This window comes from Chaetura pelagica, unplaced genomic scaffold (assembly GCF_000747805.2).
Source record: "Chaetura pelagica isolate M959 unplaced genomic scaffold, ChaPel_1.0 scaffold224, whole genome shotgun sequence".
NCBI classification, from domain to species: Eukaryota; Metazoa; Chordata; class Aves; order Apodiformes; family Apodidae; genus Chaetura; species Chaetura pelagica.
In genome coordinates this window covers 2,003,393-2,020,766 of record NW_009953316.1, presented here as the reverse complement: position 1 = coordinate 2,020,766, position 17,374 = coordinate 2,003,393, and the positions used below count along the sequence as shown (strand labels likewise).

The window sequence follows — 17,374 nt, the reverse complement described above, 5'->3', positions numbered from 1 at the left end:
CCCTGCTCCCATCCCTCCCTGCCCTTGTCCCAAGCCCCTCCCCAGCTTTCCTGGAGCCCCTTCAGGCACTGGAAGCTGCTCTAAGGTCTCCCTGGAGCCTTCTCTTCTCCAGGCTCAACACCCCAACTCTCCCAGCCTGTCTCCAGAGCAGAGCTGCTCCAGCCCTCCCAGCATCTCTGGGGCCTCCTCTGGCCTCTCTCCAATGTCCTTCTGGTGTTGGGGACCCCAGAGGTGGCCCCAGCCCTGCAGGGGGGTCTCAGCAGAGCAGAGCAGAGGGGACAATCCCCTCCCTGGCCCTGCTGGTCACCCTGCTGGTGACAGCCCAGGACACACAGGGTGGTTTCTGGGCTCCAGCACACGGTGCCAGCTCCTGTTGAGCTTCTCCTCACCCAACACCCCCAAGTCCTTCTCCTCAGGGCTGTTTTCAATCCATTCTACACGCAACCTGTATTTGTGCTTGGGATTGCCCCAGCCCAGTGCAGGACCTTGCACATGGCCTTGTTGAACTTCATGCTGTTTGCAGGAGCCCAGCTCTGGATGGCATCCCTCCCTTCCAGCATGTCAACCTCACCACACACTTTGGTGTCAGGAAACCTGCTGAGGGTGCCTTCAATTCCACTGTCCATGTTGCTGACCAAGATATTAAACAGCCGTGGTCCAAGAACTGACCCTTGGGAAACACCACTCATCAAAGGTCTCCATCTGGACATTGAGCCATTGATCACCATTCTTTGAGTGTGACCAACCAGTCAGCTCCTCACCCAGCGAGTAAATAATAGAATCATAGAATCATACACTCATTAAGGTTGGAAAAGACCTTCAAGATCATCAAGTCCAACCATCAGTCCTACATACCTGTGACCACTAAACCATTTCCCAAAGCACCATGTCTACCTGTCTTGGAAGACCTCCAGGGACACCTCCACCACCTCCCTGGGCAGCCTTTTCCAAGGCCTCACCACTCTTGCTGTGAAGAACTTTTCCTAATATCCAATCTGAACCTCCCCTGGTGCAACTTGACCCCATATCCTGTCACTAATCACAAGGAAGAAGAGGCCAACACCCACCTCACTACAACCTCCCTTCAGGTAGTTGTAGAGAACAATGAAACAAAAGAGCCAGAGAACAAAGGTCCATTTTTCTCTGGATGAAGAAAGGTCTGACCAACATGTATTTTTTTGAGTACAACTTCTCATTTCTGCTCCTTACCACAGGGTGCAGTTGTGCAGCAGGATTATCCAAGATGCCTCCAGGATAGATTTTGGCAGAAGAGTCCAAGAACTCATTGACAGATGAAGACTGAGCAGTTCCAGTGATGATTCCACCAGGTGACAATCTTTGCTCCTGTAAGAGCTGTCTGCTTGAACCTAGGGTGGAAAAGACACTCTTAAAATAAATATGTTCTGAACACCACTTTGCTTACAGCAAGCAGAAAGAAACTGCTCATTTCACAGTATCACAGTGTCACTCTGGTTGGAAAAGACCTTCAAGACCATGAAGTCCAACTCTTCCACATTTACCTCAACTCTGCCACATCTACCACTAAGCCCTGGCCCCTGGCAACTCATCTGTTTTCTTAGATGTCTCCAGGGATGGTGGCTCAACCACCTCCTTGGACAGTCTGGATCATCAAGTCCAACTCCTGCCCCAGAACAGGACAACCCCAGAGTTCAGACCATGTCCCTGAGGGTGTTGTCCAAATGCTTCTTGGATGTTGTCAGGCTTGGTGCCATTGCTGCTTCCCTGGGGAGCCTCTTCCAGTGCTCCACCACCCTCTGGGGGAAGAATCTCTTCCTAATGCCCAACCTACACCTCCCTCTACACATCCTCCTACCATTCCCATTTGAAACCACCCCCAGCTGCTTTTTGGCACAGTTCTGGATTTGCAAAAGATACCTGTGACAGTTCTAAGGGGTATCAACTACCCAGCTCCCAAAAAGCTTTCAGACCTTCCAAGTAGGTCACAGACATAACAAATTAACCCCCCCTTAAATAGTTAAGCAAATGAAAAATAGGAAAAACTGAATGGGCTTGGAAGAGGTGCTTGACCATATGTAAATGAGCTCATTTTGTTATGGATGCTCTGATATGCACTGTTATGACCTCTGAGCTGATCACAGTCAACCTACTTAAAGTCTGAACCTTCTCAGAGTTCTTGGAATGTTGGGGCACCTTTTCTTCCCTTATTCATCTGAATTTCTGTGAACAGAATGCAAAGACTTGCACCACTGCTGGAATCCAACAGGAACATGAGCCAGAAAGCTGAAGACACACCTAACCCACTTCCTCAAAAAACAAGTTTTCCCCCCAAATTTGAAAATCTCTGTACAGGGGGATTTAACCTGTCTAGAAAATTTTATCTAAAAATGCAGTTAAGTCACATAAATATTCTTATAAATGTTGACATGTGTCAGTCTTTGCAGAAATCCAATCATAAGAAAGGTTGGATTGCAGTGTGTCTTCTCAAAGCAGAAGAGCTCACAACCTAAGAAGTCACACACAAAGGTGGCAGATGAAAGGCAAAGAGACATCCCATCCATGGGCATATTGATAGAGTGAATGTGGTTATTTTTCTTAGCAAAAGCCTTGATAAAACAAGTTTCAACAGTCATCAGATGCCCCTCAGTACAGCCATGACATACTGGTTTGTAGCTGCCAGAAGATCTGGTGTTAAGAACAGAGGAGATGAGAGTTGAGACTGGTGGGTTGGGTGGCAGGGTCAGGGAACTACTCACTGGGACACTGAGCAAGGAGTAGAGCCCAACCTCCAGAGACTCCCTGAAGCCCAGTGGGATTCCTGGTGCCCACCAGCAGAATTAACCAGGCTTTGGCATAAATGTCCCCTTCCTCATTTGTAAAATACAAACAGTAACTCCTACTTCCCAGGACTGCTGTGAGATATCATTAACAGTTGTAAAGTTCTGAGTTCCATGGATGAAAGCTGCTAATGCAAGTACAAAGTGTTATCAGCTCTGAAATCCATTATACTTCTGCTTTTAGAAGTTTCTCAAAAGAAGAACTTATCTATTTTCTCCCAGTATTTTTACTCTACACACGAGGAAAAGATCTTGCACAGCAGTTCATTAAAACAAGAATTAACAACCTATCATCATCTCACACAACCAATCTTCCCCCTGCTACTATCTTCCTAAAAATGTCCATATTAAAAACAACCTTGGGGCAAGTTTTTTAAAATAAATTATTTCACACAGTCCACGAGAAGAGCTGATCTCCAGAAACAGGATAGTTAAATTTAATTTAAACACCTATAAATGAAGCTCTAAATGAATTTAATGGTGCATAGTAAATTTCAAAGTTCCTTTATGGACAGCAGAATTACCAACAACTAATTCTATAAATGAAATTTCTGTAACTGGTGACAAGTCACTCACTGAAGGAACTCAGAACTGCTGAGGAATACAAAGTCCTTTAAAGGAACTTCAGATACAGATGGATAGATCTTCAAAAATACTATGATATGAGTCTTTTATCTTGAATCCTCCACCTTTTTCTTCCTTCCTGATCATAGAATCATAGAGTGGTGAAGGTTGGAAGGGACCTGAAAGATCATCAGGTTCCAACCTCCCTGCTATGAGCAGGGACACCTCCCACCAAACCAGGCTGCACAAGCCTCATCCACCCAGGGGTGTAGGGGCAGAGTGGCTTTGGTGGCTCATTCTCATAGAAACACAGAATCACAGACTGGTTTGGGTTGGGAAGGACCTTAAAGATCATCCAGTCCCAACCGCCCTGCACAGGCAGGGACACCTCCCACCAGCCCAGGCTGCTCCAAGCCCCATCCAACCTGCCCTTCAACACTGCCAGGGATGGGGCAGCCACAGCTTCCCTGGCCAACCTGGGGCAGGGTCTCCCCACCCTCACAGCCCAGAATTTCTCCCTCACATCTCAGCTCCAGCTCCCTCTGCCAGCTGGAAACCCTTCCCCCTGCTCCCATCCCTCCCTGCCCTTGTCCCAAGTCCCTCCCCAGCTTTCCTGGAGCCCCTTCAGGCACTGGAAGCTGCTCTAAGGTCTCCCTGGAGCCTTCTCTTCTCCAGGCTCAACACCCCAACTCTCCCAGCCTATCTATTCCAGCCTGATGATCTAGTCAGCATTTGCTGGGTATTTTTGCCTCTCAGGACAAAATGCCTCCAGTGTTTTTAAGACACAGAAGTAACAACACAATAGTAAATAAGGCAATAAAATCTTCTTTCTCACTTAAAACAAAGATGGAAGCTCTGAAAATGAAAATTAAATCTACATAGTTTAAAAATTTAAAAGATTCTTCAGAAAGGTCCCCACTGCTGCAGCACTGAGATGCCACAGAAGCTTTTTGCAAGTCCACTGGGAAATCAGTATTTATTAATTCTTTCAGGATACAAAATGACTTGAAATGATGAACTGATGAATTTTACACTATCCTTCATTAACATTTTCAGATATTTTTACCCTCCCTTCAGCTACTTTTATTTGCAGTCTCCTGAGCCACACAGAAGGTCATGAATATTGGCTCTGTTACTAAGGAAACTAATTAACCCTCAAGTAGCAACAGGTCTAACCAAGACAGCCACAAACCATGGAGGCTCCTGGAAGTAGAGAAAGAGTTCACACCAATGAGCTTCTTGTTAGTCCATGTTGTGCAACACCTTATTTTTCTTCAATATTTTAGAAATCACATTCTGCTTTCATCCCTGCTGGTGACCTGTACTCTCTGGGATAAATTCAAGGGTTACAGCTGAATTCTCACAATAAATTAAGTTAATCTTGGTTATGCTGTCTCTGGCAAGAGTAGTTCTCCCTTCTTTGCCCACCAGCAGCCATGAAGCTCTTCTTCCCTTACTCTTCCCTCCTTGAGCCAGTTCTATAGATGCATCATGAGTCTGATCAAGGGACTCATCTGTCTGGAAGGTGGTGGGTTTTTTTCCTAGATTAGTTTTTTAGATGGAACCATTCCCTGACCCAGATTACAAATGGCTGCACAATCAGAGGAATGAGAGCAAGGAGCAGACCAGAAGGTCTGGATGCATTGGCAGGAGAGGTTAAGTTGGGGTGACCACTTTTTACAGTAGCATGCACACGGATTGGCTGGAAGTGATGCAAGAGCCTCCAGCCTTGGTCATCCAAGGGCTAAAAGGCTTCTGTTAAACACACAAGTGACCACTGGGGTTTACCCCACAGTAGGTAGCACCAAAAGTACTTGGAGTGCATTTATAAAGTGCCTTCACTCATCTTATTGTCCTAGTTTCCATCAATGTCTTCATGGTGCTGTGTCCAATTCTGGAGCCCCCAACACAGGAAGGACATGGAGCTGTTGGAGAGAGGCCAGAGGAGGCCCCAGAGATGCTGGGAGGGCTGGAGCAGCTCTGCTCTGGAGACAGGCTGGGAGAGTTGGGGTGTTGAGCCTGGAGAAGAGAAGGCTCCAGGGAGACCTGAGAGCAGCTTCCAGTGCCTGAAGGGGCTCCAGGAAAGCTGGGCAGGGGCTTGGGACAAGGGCAGGAGGGATGGGATGAAGCGGAACAGTTTCAAGCTCAAAGAGGGAAGATTTATGTCAGACATTAGGAAGAAATTCTGTGTTTTAAGGGTGGGGAGAGCCTGGCCCAGGCTGTCCAGAGAAGCTGTGGCTGCCCCATCCCTGGCAGTGTTGAAGGGCAGGTTGGATGGGGCTTGGAGAAGCCTGGGCTGGTGGGAGGTGTCCCTGCCCATGCAGGGGCGGAATTGGATGATCTTTAAGGTCCCTTCCAACCCAAACCAGTCTGTGTTTCTATGATTCTCTGCTTCTGGCTATCCTGGGGAACAGAGTAAAGTAGCACCTCAGTACCAGGCCATTTTCTGGTTGCTCAACAGTTTGTTAGGCACAAAGTTCTCATCCATGGACATACATCTCTCTTGTGATTCATCTGGAATGAAAAGGAGATCAGCCCAAAAGCATCCTCAGAAGAGATGTTACTGCCTCAGGGCACACAGATTCAGATTCCAGGGAGGAACCAGCCCAGGAGGCCCATTACAGAGAAGCATGTGGGGTTTTTATAGACAAGCAGTCTCACAGGTTGCATCATTCACATGTTAACTCTTGTAGCAAATAAGCAGGAATACTCTGCGGATAAAATCAGCAATAGCATGTGCCCAGACACACTACCTGCTCCTGCTCTGCTCTCCAAGTCATGAGTGCTCTCAGAAGTCACAGGTGGCTCCAAACCCAGGTATGCCTTGATGAGGAAACTCAGCTCTGTGAAAGCCTCCTCCAGGTCATCTGCAGAAAGGGATGTGCATTTCATGGGGGGGAGAAAGGACACATCAGGAAAAAAAAACACCAAAGTTTCATTAGTACAAAGTTACAAATCCCATAAGTTTGACACAGAAATGCATTCTTAACTCACCCAGCTTCCCTCTGGGAGAAAAATCTTCATTTTTGTCAACAGCACATTCCAGAAAATAATCTGAAATCCATCTCAGTTTCTCTACTCAGCTAAACATTCTCCTTCTGTAATTTGGTTTGCTGTGTTTCATGTCTTTAATTGATTTATTTAAATTGCAAGCTCCCTATTTCCTTGAAAATAGTTAGAAATACAGTATTTCATACCACAGTGACACATTTCCCCATCACTACAGTGAACCACAAAAAAACACCTCCACAAAAGGGCAGACAGAGAATGAACCAGAAAAGAATTCTTCCCTGCCACCTGCTATCCTCAAGTCTTAAATATCAAGAAGCAAACATTTGTCTGAATGAATTATCTACCACCCTGACATTCCTTGTTTCAGGCTGGGGAACCTGAGCAAGTTACAAAGCAGAAGAGTCCTACACAAAGGAAAAGCTTTTGCAGCAGCCTCTTCTTTCCAGTGAGATGTTGCCAGACTGCACATCAGCTGTCACTTCAACACTTGAAAAAAAAACCCCACCTATTCTGCCCAGAGATAATTAGGGCTGTTAGATCAAAAGTACCTCTAAGCTCTGCACAGAAACCAACAGACAATTAGCACAGATCAGTTTAATATCCTCACAGGAGACCATATCTGACAAGTCTGCTGCTGAGTTCACTAGTTGGTTTGTTTTCTAGATGGGCATAAAGCACAATGTGGATGTAGCAGAGTCATTCAGTCCTGACAGATCTCCAGAGCTTTTGGATTCTTGGGACAAGAATTAACTGGGAAAAAAAAAACCAATTAAGGGATAGCTTAAACTGTTATGCTGAACATCAAACTGTTTGTCATCCTTAGTTTAATATTTGCCTGTGGCTTTGTTTGCACAGCAGCTTCAGTCCATCTATTGGTGTGACATTAGAAGTCAGATTTATAGCATGAAAGAGATTAACTTACCTGCACTGACTACTGCATCAAAGTATCCTGGAATATCCTCACTTATCCTGATGTACATGTCCACTCTGGAGACTGCCTCTTCAATCTCTGGCCTGCTGAATATTCCTTTCCTCCTCAGGTGTCCCTTATATTTCTCTGTGTCTGTTGGTAGCACCAGGATGTATCTGGGTTTAAAGTAGGTTTTTTTCAAGCTATGAACACCCTTTAAAATGAAACAGAGAAATGCAATGTTTTGTTCCTGAAAGTGCCTATGGAACTTGTGGCTGAGTTTAGGACAGGTGATAAATTCACAAATTGCTGTGAAAGAAATACTGGAAACCCTGATCCAAGCTAGAGGTCTCAAGATTTTCAGCCTGCAGAAGAGAAGGCTCCAGGGAGACCTTAGAGCAGCTTCCAGTGCCTGAAGGGGCTCCAGGAAAGCTGGGGAGGGGCTTGGGACAAGGGCAGGGAGGGATGGGATGAGGGAGAATGGTTTTAAGCTGAAAGAGGGGAGCTGGAGCTGAGATGTGAGGAAGAAGTTCTGTGCTGTGAGGGTGGGGAGACCCTGGCCCAGGTTGCCCAGAGAAGCTGTGGCTGCCCCATCCCTGGCAGTGTTGAAGGGCAGGTTGGATGGGGCTTGGAGCAGCCTGGGCTGCTGGGAGGTGTCCCTGCCCATGCAGGGGGGTGGAACTGGGTGATCTTTAAGATCCTTCCCAACCAGTCTGTGATTCTATGATTCTCTGAGAATCAGACACACTAGCCACTCTGCCCCTACAGCCCTGGGGGGAATGTGGAGCTCCTTCAATTCCTCTGCAGGTACTTGGCTCCAGAAGCAGAGGGAAAGCTCAGCAGATCTACTTACTCCAGCCTGTCACTGTGTGCCAGGAGAGCAGCAGCTTCACTATCTGCAAGTGTAGACCCAGCAACATTTAACTTTTAAAATTTGTGCCAGTCTCTTTTATCAGTGAATGATACACTCTAGATTAAAGGGAATGAACAGCTCTAAATTTTTAGTCCCAGCCCACAGCCCATAATTAAAATTTCTTTTAATAGTGCTAAATCACTTTTGTTATGAGCCTCACAGAAGATAATGGACTTGGATAACTTCTCCTCAGATACATAACTCACCATTATTGTTTCTCATCTGCTAGCACAGTCCACTGTGATACAAGACTATGCATAATTACTATGTGATCTTGAAACTTCAGTGACAAAGGAGTTTTTCAGCTGCCTGTCCATGACAGTAGCTCTGGTAATACCCAGAAAAAGTTATGGTCACTGCCTGTGTTGCTGGGTTAACCTCCTTATGAATAAACATGACATTCCATTAAGTTCTTTCTCCTAAATTATTTGAGAACACATCTAGTCTGGGAAGACCTGACAGCTTTCAAAGGCACCTCCTTCCATTAGATTTTATCTTCTCCTATTTGTCTCCCTTTATAGATTCAGGGTCTGTCTGGCAAGACAACAAACCCTCTCACTGCCTGTTGCAGTCAGGGGAGCCTGAGGGTGATTCACAGTTCTCACAAGACTGAGGAAAAAGAGCAAAGGGACCAACACAGAGATTCAGTTATTAATTTGCTGTTTAATATCAGCCAAGTAGCAGGCACTTCAGAGCAGGGTTGCAGCATTAAATTGTGGACCATTTGAGCATGGAGCTCCTAATTTTTTAGCACTTGATATGCTGCTTTTGTTATTTGTATGTTTAGATGCAAGCCAGTAAATGTCTACAGATGTATTTGGGCCAAAGGGGACTAAAACTCCTTATGAAGCTCTTCACTGAAAACTAGCTTTTTGACCATTAGTTTCATCAACAAAGAAATCATCTAAAATTAGTTACATTTAGTACCAAATTTTGCTCAGGTCTCCCTAGTCATTCCTTTAACTTTGGATGCACAACTTGGGATCCTACCTTAGCAATGCAGTCTCCTACATTACTTTTTAAATCTCTACCATCTTTTCTCATCTATCATGGAGTGTAGGAGTAACTGTTAACTTGTTGTAATCCCCCACAGGTAGAGCTGAATCCTACAAAGGGGGTGAAAACCAGCAACACTCACTATTACATTCTGGACACTCTGTAGAGACTCTGCTTTTGAAAGCTCATCTAGATGGAGCATATTTTGTAGAAAGAATTTGGAAGGAAGGACATGGAGCAAGCTTTTCCTTTTTGTCACCTCAATCCCTAGCTAGTAAATGTCCATCTAAGATGATGAGAAATCCATTATTAGAAAATTAGCTCAAAAGTTCTTGTTTTGGGACTCCAAAAGACAGATGTTGACACTTTGACTGTGACCTAGTTCCAACCCCCCTGCATGGGCAGGGACACCTCCCACCAGCCCAGGCTGCTCCAAGCCCCATCCAACCTGCCCTTCAACACCCCCAGGGATGGGGCAGCCACAGCTTCTCTGGGCAACCTGCTCTAGTTTCTCACCACCCTCACAGGGAAGAATTTCTCCCCAATGTCTAACCTAAATCTCCCCTCTTCCAACTGGAAACCATCACCCTTGTCCTATAAAGGGAGAGGTGTTGTTTACATCCAGGCAGTGGGGAGCTACTTGACACAGGCAGTGGAGTTAAAAAAGCAGTTCCTCTGAGCAAACAGCTTCCCCAGTAAAGCAGCCCACACCACTGGTTCAGCTGTAGCAGCAGCTGTAGGCTGGGCAGAAGGCCTGGGCTGTCTCTTGTGTCACAATGCCCAGGCAGCTGAAACAAACCTTAGTCAAACTGCATCAATTCTTCCCCAGGACAGTTCTCAATGTTAAAAAATGTAGCAATAAGTAAACCTTACCTCTATTTCTAAGTGAACACAGGTTGCAAGCCCCTCTCTGGCAACTGATTCTACAGTGTCTCTTGCAAGTCCATAGTAATAGTCACTGTGTTTGTAGGTTAGTATGAACTTCCCCTGAAATTCAAAACAAGTATCATCACACAGGAAATATTATAAGGGAAAGAACTTCCTTAAAGGAGCATAATCACTCTGGACTCCCTTGCTTTCTCTCCCTACAAAGTTTCTCCCTGCTCAAATTATTGATGATAATGAGGCAAATGAGAGTTCAGAGAAGAGCAACACTCAGTCCTGCAGGGCAGAGGTTTGTGATTTGGTCATGGATGATCAAACATCAATGTCTTGCAAACAAACTGCTGACAGGTTTGGTTATTCATTCACACTGTGAAGAAAGCAAGATCTAAAGCAGGGGGCACCTTTCCTTGGACATTCCATCCAACCACCTGGCCACGCCACGTGAAAGAGAAGATGCCAAAGAAAAGAAGGGACAGAAACAAATCTGCAAGGAGAATGCATAATTCATTCACCAAGAGACCCCAAACTTAAAACCTGAAACTCTGCTTCCCAGTAGTACCTCTAGAGAGATGGGAGCAAATGATATTCCTGCAAAATTCAAACTACTTGATTACTGAGAGTTCTCATTAAGGACCCAGCTCGGTTGCTTCAGACTGTGTTGGCTCCTCCATTTGTGTATGTACAAATATTGAGCTCTGTTGGGGTTTTTCAAGACCAAGTTTTATTGCAGGCAGCAAAAAGGCAGCAGAAACAGTAGCTGGAGGCACTTTGCCTTCAGAGAGAAACATGATGCCTCGAGGGGGAATTGGCTAAACTTTAAAAGAAAGAAAAGATGGGGGGGGGGGAGAGGATAAAAAGATGTCAGCTATTTCAAGAGGTTTTCTTTCCTGCACACACAGGATATTTGCATATGGAAATAAGTTTATTTTTACATGACAGTATTGTTTAAAGACTCCTCCTGAGCATTATGCCCATTCAATGCTTTCTATGCATTCATAGACAGCATAAATATACAGTGAATTTGTGGTCTCTACGAGCTGAAGACACATAATTGTGAGTGAATAATCATGCACAGAGAGACTCAAACTCAATATTAACAAAATATACAATAAATCAGACCTGATTTCAGTAGAATTTATTTCTGGTGTGGAAATCCAGGATCTTAATCAGGTACTTACTGTGTTCACCATTTTGCCAAATGCTTCTTGGGATATGAAGTAGTAATCAAGTTTGTTTTCTTCACCAAAATAAGCTTTCCTGGTGGTGTGACAGAGACTGGAAGATAGATGGTGCAATAAAAAAATAACCTGTTTTCAATCACAGAAGCAGCAATGGAACAGGAAAGAGGGGGGAGAATACTACAAATCATTGTATTTTTAAGAGAGGAAATGGGAGAAATACAAAGAGGTGCAAATCATACCATTAATGCTGCATATTTGAAAGATCAAGCCATAAATTAAAACAAACAAACAAACAAACAAAAAATAAAATAGTTTAAAGGTAACATTACATTTTGGTTATAAATTTATCCCAACCCAGGAGAGCCTGAACTGAAGCTGTCACAGCAGCCTGTAATAAAGGAATGATGAACCCATTTTTTTCCCAGTTATGTCAGCTGGTGGATGATATAAAGTAGCATCCTAAACATGGAAAAGGAGACTAGGAATTAGGCTGAACTGTTCAGAAAGAGACAGAAAGTTCAATCTCCCCTAATAGTGAGGGGAGAAACAATTCTGAAACTAGGGAGATAAGTGGGATTCAAGGCAGGAAAAGTAATTCCATGTCTCCACATCAGGACAACAGGATAAACCTTGGGTATGTGAGCTTATTGCCAGGATGAAACACTAAAAAGAACCACCCCTCTAAGAATGCCAAAAAACCCCACCTAAGTCAATTAATGTAGTAATTTTAGATTCAAGTATGCAGTGGCTCAGGTTTTATCTAGGGAAAATATATTTTGCTACTTGTTTCTGCTTTCATTTTGGTTATGACAGGAACAAAAGCCTAATGTGGAGTTTTGGCATTGATTCATACTGATACCATTTTAACTCTTTGAATTCTGCTGCATTGTCCTGGAAAATATGGCAAAACCAAACCAAACCACCAGGCCATTTCACTGAATCCCAGAATCACCAAGGCTGGAAAAGACCTTTCAGATTATCAAGTCCAGCCTATGACCTGACACCACCACATCAGCCAGACCAGGGCACCAAGTGCCACATCCAGCCTGTCCTTGAACACCTCCAGGGATGGTGCCTCCACCACTTCCCTGGGCAGCCCATCCCAAGGTCTGAGCACCCTTTCCATGAGGAAGTGCTTCCTGATATCCAACCTAACCCTCCCCTGGAGCAGCTTCAGGCCAGGCCCTCTTGTCCTGTCCCTGGTTGCCTGGAAAAAGAGTCCGACCCCACCTGCCTCCAACCTCCCTTCAGGTGGTTGTAGAGAGTGAGAAGGTCCCTCCTGAGTCTCCTCTTCTCCAGGCTGAACAAGCCCAGCTCCCTCAGCCTCTCCTCATCAGCCTTTCCCTCCAGCCCCTTCCCCATCCTCGCTGTCTCCCCTGGACCTGCTCCAGCACCTCCAGCTCCTTCTTGCAGTGAGGGGCCCAGAGCTGGACACAGTTCATTTATTCAAGGTAGCTGAGTCATAAACCATTAAGAAGTTTCGTTTATAACACAGAGCTTGAGAAAACTTAACTATCACAGCATTGGAAGGTCCCACTTCTTTTTATCAGCAAGCTGTGGTGAGTGAGACCAGTGTGCCCTGTAATTTCAATTCAATGCTCTGATTTTCTTGGAGATATTATGAAGGCATCCAGCTCTAAAGGTCATTCCTGAGCAGTAGCCAGATGGTTTGAGGGTCCAATTTCACTTGATTTTTTCAAACACTTTTAAAAATTGCAACCCCTTTTTAATTGCAAGGCTGTGTTTACATTTAAACTGCCAGGGTATCTTATGTGAAATACATTTTTAATGAGTGGAATGTTGGAAATTTGAAAGTGTTTAAGCCATAAAATTGCTTGAATCTCCACTGAATAATTAAAATACAACTTTGCTTTATGGTTGCAATTTTCTGCTCTGTTGAGATTCTGCCTCTCTCCTTTTCCCCTCCCCCCCTCCCAACATGCATCAACATTTAAGGAAATAAAACACACAACATTAAAAAAATACTCTTTAAAAAAAAACAAACATAGTGCTGGGAATATTTCAATTGGCATTCAATTGGTTTGTAATTTCCTATCTGGCCTTTCAAAACCCAGTATAATAGAATTCATAGAATGGTTTGGGTGGGAAGGGGCCTTTCAAGGCCACCTAGTCCAACCCCCCTGCATGAGCAGGGACATCTCCAAGTAGATCAGGTTGCTCAGAGCCCCATCCAACCTGACCTTGAATGTTTCCAGGGATGAGGCATCTACCACCTGTCTGGGTAAACAAAGGCAAAAAGTGATTTTTCCTGTCACATAACCTTCACAGACCTTTTAAAGTGTCCCTTGGACTTGCAAGTTTAATGACCTAGGCCAATAAATAGCTATAAGCTGAGAACAGAGCAGAGAGAAATGTATCCAGGCTCCTTCACTGTGATGTATCATGTTAGAGGAGAAGGCATGACATTGACATTTTGACAAGGGCATGTAGTGATAGGACAAGGGACAATGGTTTTAAACTGGAAAAGGGGAAATTTGGGTTAGACATCAGGAAGAATTTCTTGGCTGTGAGGGTGGTGAGAGCCTGGCCCAGGTTGCCCAGGGAAGCTGTGGCTGCCCCATCCCTGGCAGTGTTGAAGGGCAGGTTGGATGGGGCTCGGAGCAGCCTGGGCTGGTGGGAGGTGTCCCTGCCCATGCAGGGGGTTGGAACTGGATGATCTTTAAGGTCCCTTCCAACCCAAACCATTCTGTGATCCTATGATGACATGCAGAGCATGGTCCTGTGATGCTGAGAAGTCTGAGGAATCATTCTCACATTTGCAGGTGCCCATGGTCCCTTTCTTACAACTCACCACTGCAGCACCTAAGGGTGCAGAACAATAGACCCAGCTCTTACTGTGGCAAACACCACACGTGTCAAACTGTGGCCAAGGTCAGGATCAAAATGAATGGGTACATTTGTTTAATAAAACAATAAATACATGAGAAAACAGAGGAGAACCAATATAACAGGAATACACACTAGTGCCCAGTAGGACCTTGGTATTGTGAAGAATGGCAGGGGTGGACAAGAGGAACAGATTGTCCCACCCAATTTTAGGCAAGAGGTGGTGGTGACCTGACTTAGCCATCCTTCCTATGCCCTGTGCATTGAAAATGGGTGGATACCTCAGGGAAGTGATTCAAAAAGTCTGGATCTCCCTTGGAAAGAGAAAGTTTTGCTCCACTAAACACACAGGCAGCCCAAGGCTGTGAGGATCATAATTCAGGCCATTCAGAGAGGGAGAATTAGTCCTCCCAGCAGGTGGTGAAGTCTGAAAGGTGCCATTTGCTTTGATAACACTACTCATAGGATAATAAACTGGTCCAGTAATTGCACTTGCTGCCTTTCCCAGCTTCTGGGTGCAGTCTGCATGTGCATGCTAATGTGCTTACATGCAGGTACGTTACAAAAATTAAGAGAAATGCACACCTATCTAAACAGATGCTTGGGTTGAGGGGCATGAGCAAGCACAGATAGAACAGATCAATAAAAGGAGCACTAAATAACACATTCTTGTTTGTTTTTTTGCTGTTCACCTTTGAAAAGAACATGAGAATTTCAAGTTTCTCTTTTAAGGAAGTATTTGATGGCTTCAGGCAATCAAGCCCTGGGAAGAGATAAGATGCAGAGCAATGAACATTTACTGGCTGTTTTTAACTTTTAACCTCTTTAAAAAAAACCAAGAACAAAGAACAAACAAACCAGCAGCAATTGCAGCCTTATCACTTGGTGTTCTTTTCAACTTCTGGAGGAAACTTACCCATGTCTGAAGAAATTGCTGAACTGCTTGCAGACCTTCAGAGTAAGTTCTCTCTTGCCACAGGCTAGAGGACCAGCTAACACCAGCATGGGGTAGGGAGTATCAAGACTAGGTAAAGTGCTATGAGAAAGGAAAAAGAAGAGCCATTATATTACCTACAAAATGAAGGCTTTGGCCACTTTGCATCAAGCTTCTGCAGAGACTTTATCATCACTTCAACAAATCTCATCTGTTTGTCACACTATTCACATTGTTCACAGTGTAGGCAAAAAGCAGGAGAAGCTTGTGCTCAGTTTGATCTGCCCTAAACATAAAACCAGCACAAAATGCTGCTTTGAAGACTCCTTGGTCTATTTGGCAAAAGTAATAATGTTTTGACTACTACAATATTTTCTGATTTACAGCCTTTTCTAAAGCTCCCTCTGCAGTTGAGGTGTTGGGATTTGTTTGTTTTCCAAGTCTATCACAGAGATGGTGATCCTCCAACATAAGAAGGACACAGAGCTCCTGGAGAGAGTCCAGAGGAGGCCATGGAGATGCTGGGAGGGCTGGAGCAGCTCTGCTCTGGAGACAGGCTGGGAGAGCTGGGGTGTTTAGCCTGGAGAAGAGAAGGCTCCAGGGAGACCTTAGAGCAGCTTCCAGTGCCTGAAGGGGCTCCAGGAAAGCTGGGGAGGGGCTTGGGACAAGGGCAGGGAGGGATGGGAGCAGGGGGAATGGATTAAAACTGACAGAGGGAAGATTTAGGTGAGACATTAGGAGGGAATTCTTTAGTATGAGGGTGGGGAGAGCCTGGCCCAGGTTGCCCAGAGAAGCTGTGGCTGCCCCATCCCTGGCAGTGTTGAAGGGCAGGTTGGATGGGGCTTGGAGCAGCCTGGGCTGGTGGGAGGTGTCCCTGCCCATGGCAGGTGGTGGGACTGGATGATCTCTCAGGTCCCTTCCAACCCAGACCATTCCATGATTCTGTGATTCTACAGTAATATCTGAATGATCAGGATAATAAGCCTACCACGATTCTGGACTCTACAAACCTTTATGCCTTCCTTCATTTAATTTTGCTGACTTCCATGGCCTTCCCAGATGAAGGTAAAAATTTGTACAAAACTGTTGCATTCAAAACCAAGAAAAACACTAAGATCCTCAAGCTGCACTGAACACAAATAACACTACAATAAAAGAAACCCAAAGTGCTGCAAAAACACAAAGCTCTCAGTTTTCTCCATGCTGAGCAGATGGTTAGATCCTGATATTTCCACTCCCAGCTGGAAATACCAGAATGAACAGCATTTCTGCATTTCCCAGTGTCCAGTGATTTAAAAAATGGTAGCTAAAAATGGACTGCAACTTTGGATTCTCATTTTCAAATCTCAGCTACATCTTATGATGATGCCACTTGATAATATGCCAGAAATAGTTGAAATAATTTCAAACCCACTCATTTCCAACTAATAAACAGCTTTAACTCAATTAAAATTGTAAAGTGGAAGGAAAGCACCAATGTGTGTTAAGCTTCCACTTAATGTGATTTAAAACAGGTGAACTCAAATTCCTGCAAACTAAGTGTATTTCTTTTACCTTTTCTCTTACAAGTAGCTAACTCTGTAAGAACTAGTGATAATCATCCAACACAAGCATGGAGAAAAAAAGAGTTCAAAGTAACAGCTTTAGTCCTCTTATAGGTTGAGCAAATCAGCTCTATTTTCTACCAGATTGTATGTATATTATTTGTATATAATGGGACTTGATGCTTCTGAAGCACTAAGATAATATTGCAATTCTATCCTCACAGAGAAACAGCAGCTACACCTCATAAATTCAGATACTGGCTCCAGTCTGTACAGATGTGCTGTTACTAAACTGAAATGAACCCAGGCCCTGGTTTGGAGGTCAATCCACAAGGCTTTTGAAGTAGCTGAACCCTTGGGAGATTTAAGGGGTTTTGACTCATAGGTGACATTTACAAACTCTTAGAGAACATTAGTACAATAAGCTTATCAGCACAATACATTAAAAGTGACCTGCTCAGAGTGTCTTTTCTGACATTTCTGGTAAGGAAAAGACCAGTTTAAGACACATGATCCCAGGAGGTGTTAGTGACAGTTGTGGATACAAGTGCATTACTATAAATGCACCATTTCAGAGATGAGAATTCCATGAAACACACTCAGTGACCAGAGATTTCAAATGTATCAAGACATAGCAGAAAGGTTCTACCTCTTGCTCAGAGCCAGGGCCTTCATGAATAATGATGCCAGGGCAGCTCTATGAAGGCAGAACCTTTATCTTCAACATAGTTATAATATAATCCTTCTCCACACACAGAACCTGTCACTTGCA

The 17,374-nt window shown here is 44.5% G+C and overlaps 1 protein-coding gene across 1 annotated transcript in view; it reads right to left on the bottom strand.

The window, feature by feature from the left end:
* The window catches only part of LRGUK (leucine-rich repeats and guanylate kinase domain containing), a 58,952-nt gene that overhangs the window by 20,374 nt on the left and 21,204 nt on the right, over nucleotides 1-17,374 (bottom strand). The window contains exons 11-16 of the mRNA XM_009998109.1: nucleotides 15,041-15,160; nucleotides 11,275-11,371; nucleotides 10,085-10,198; nucleotides 7,315-7,516; nucleotides 6,134-6,247; nucleotides 1,210-1,367 (exon numbers count right to left, since the gene is read on the bottom strand). Of these exons, the coding sequence (XP_009996411.1) occupies nucleotides 1,210-1,367; nucleotides 6,134-6,247; nucleotides 7,315-7,516; nucleotides 10,085-10,198; nucleotides 11,275-11,371; nucleotides 15,041-15,160 (805 nt within the window). The remainder of the gene's footprint in view (nucleotides 1-1,209; nucleotides 1,368-6,133; nucleotides 6,248-7,314; nucleotides 7,517-10,084; nucleotides 10,199-11,274; nucleotides 11,372-15,040; nucleotides 15,161-17,374) is intronic.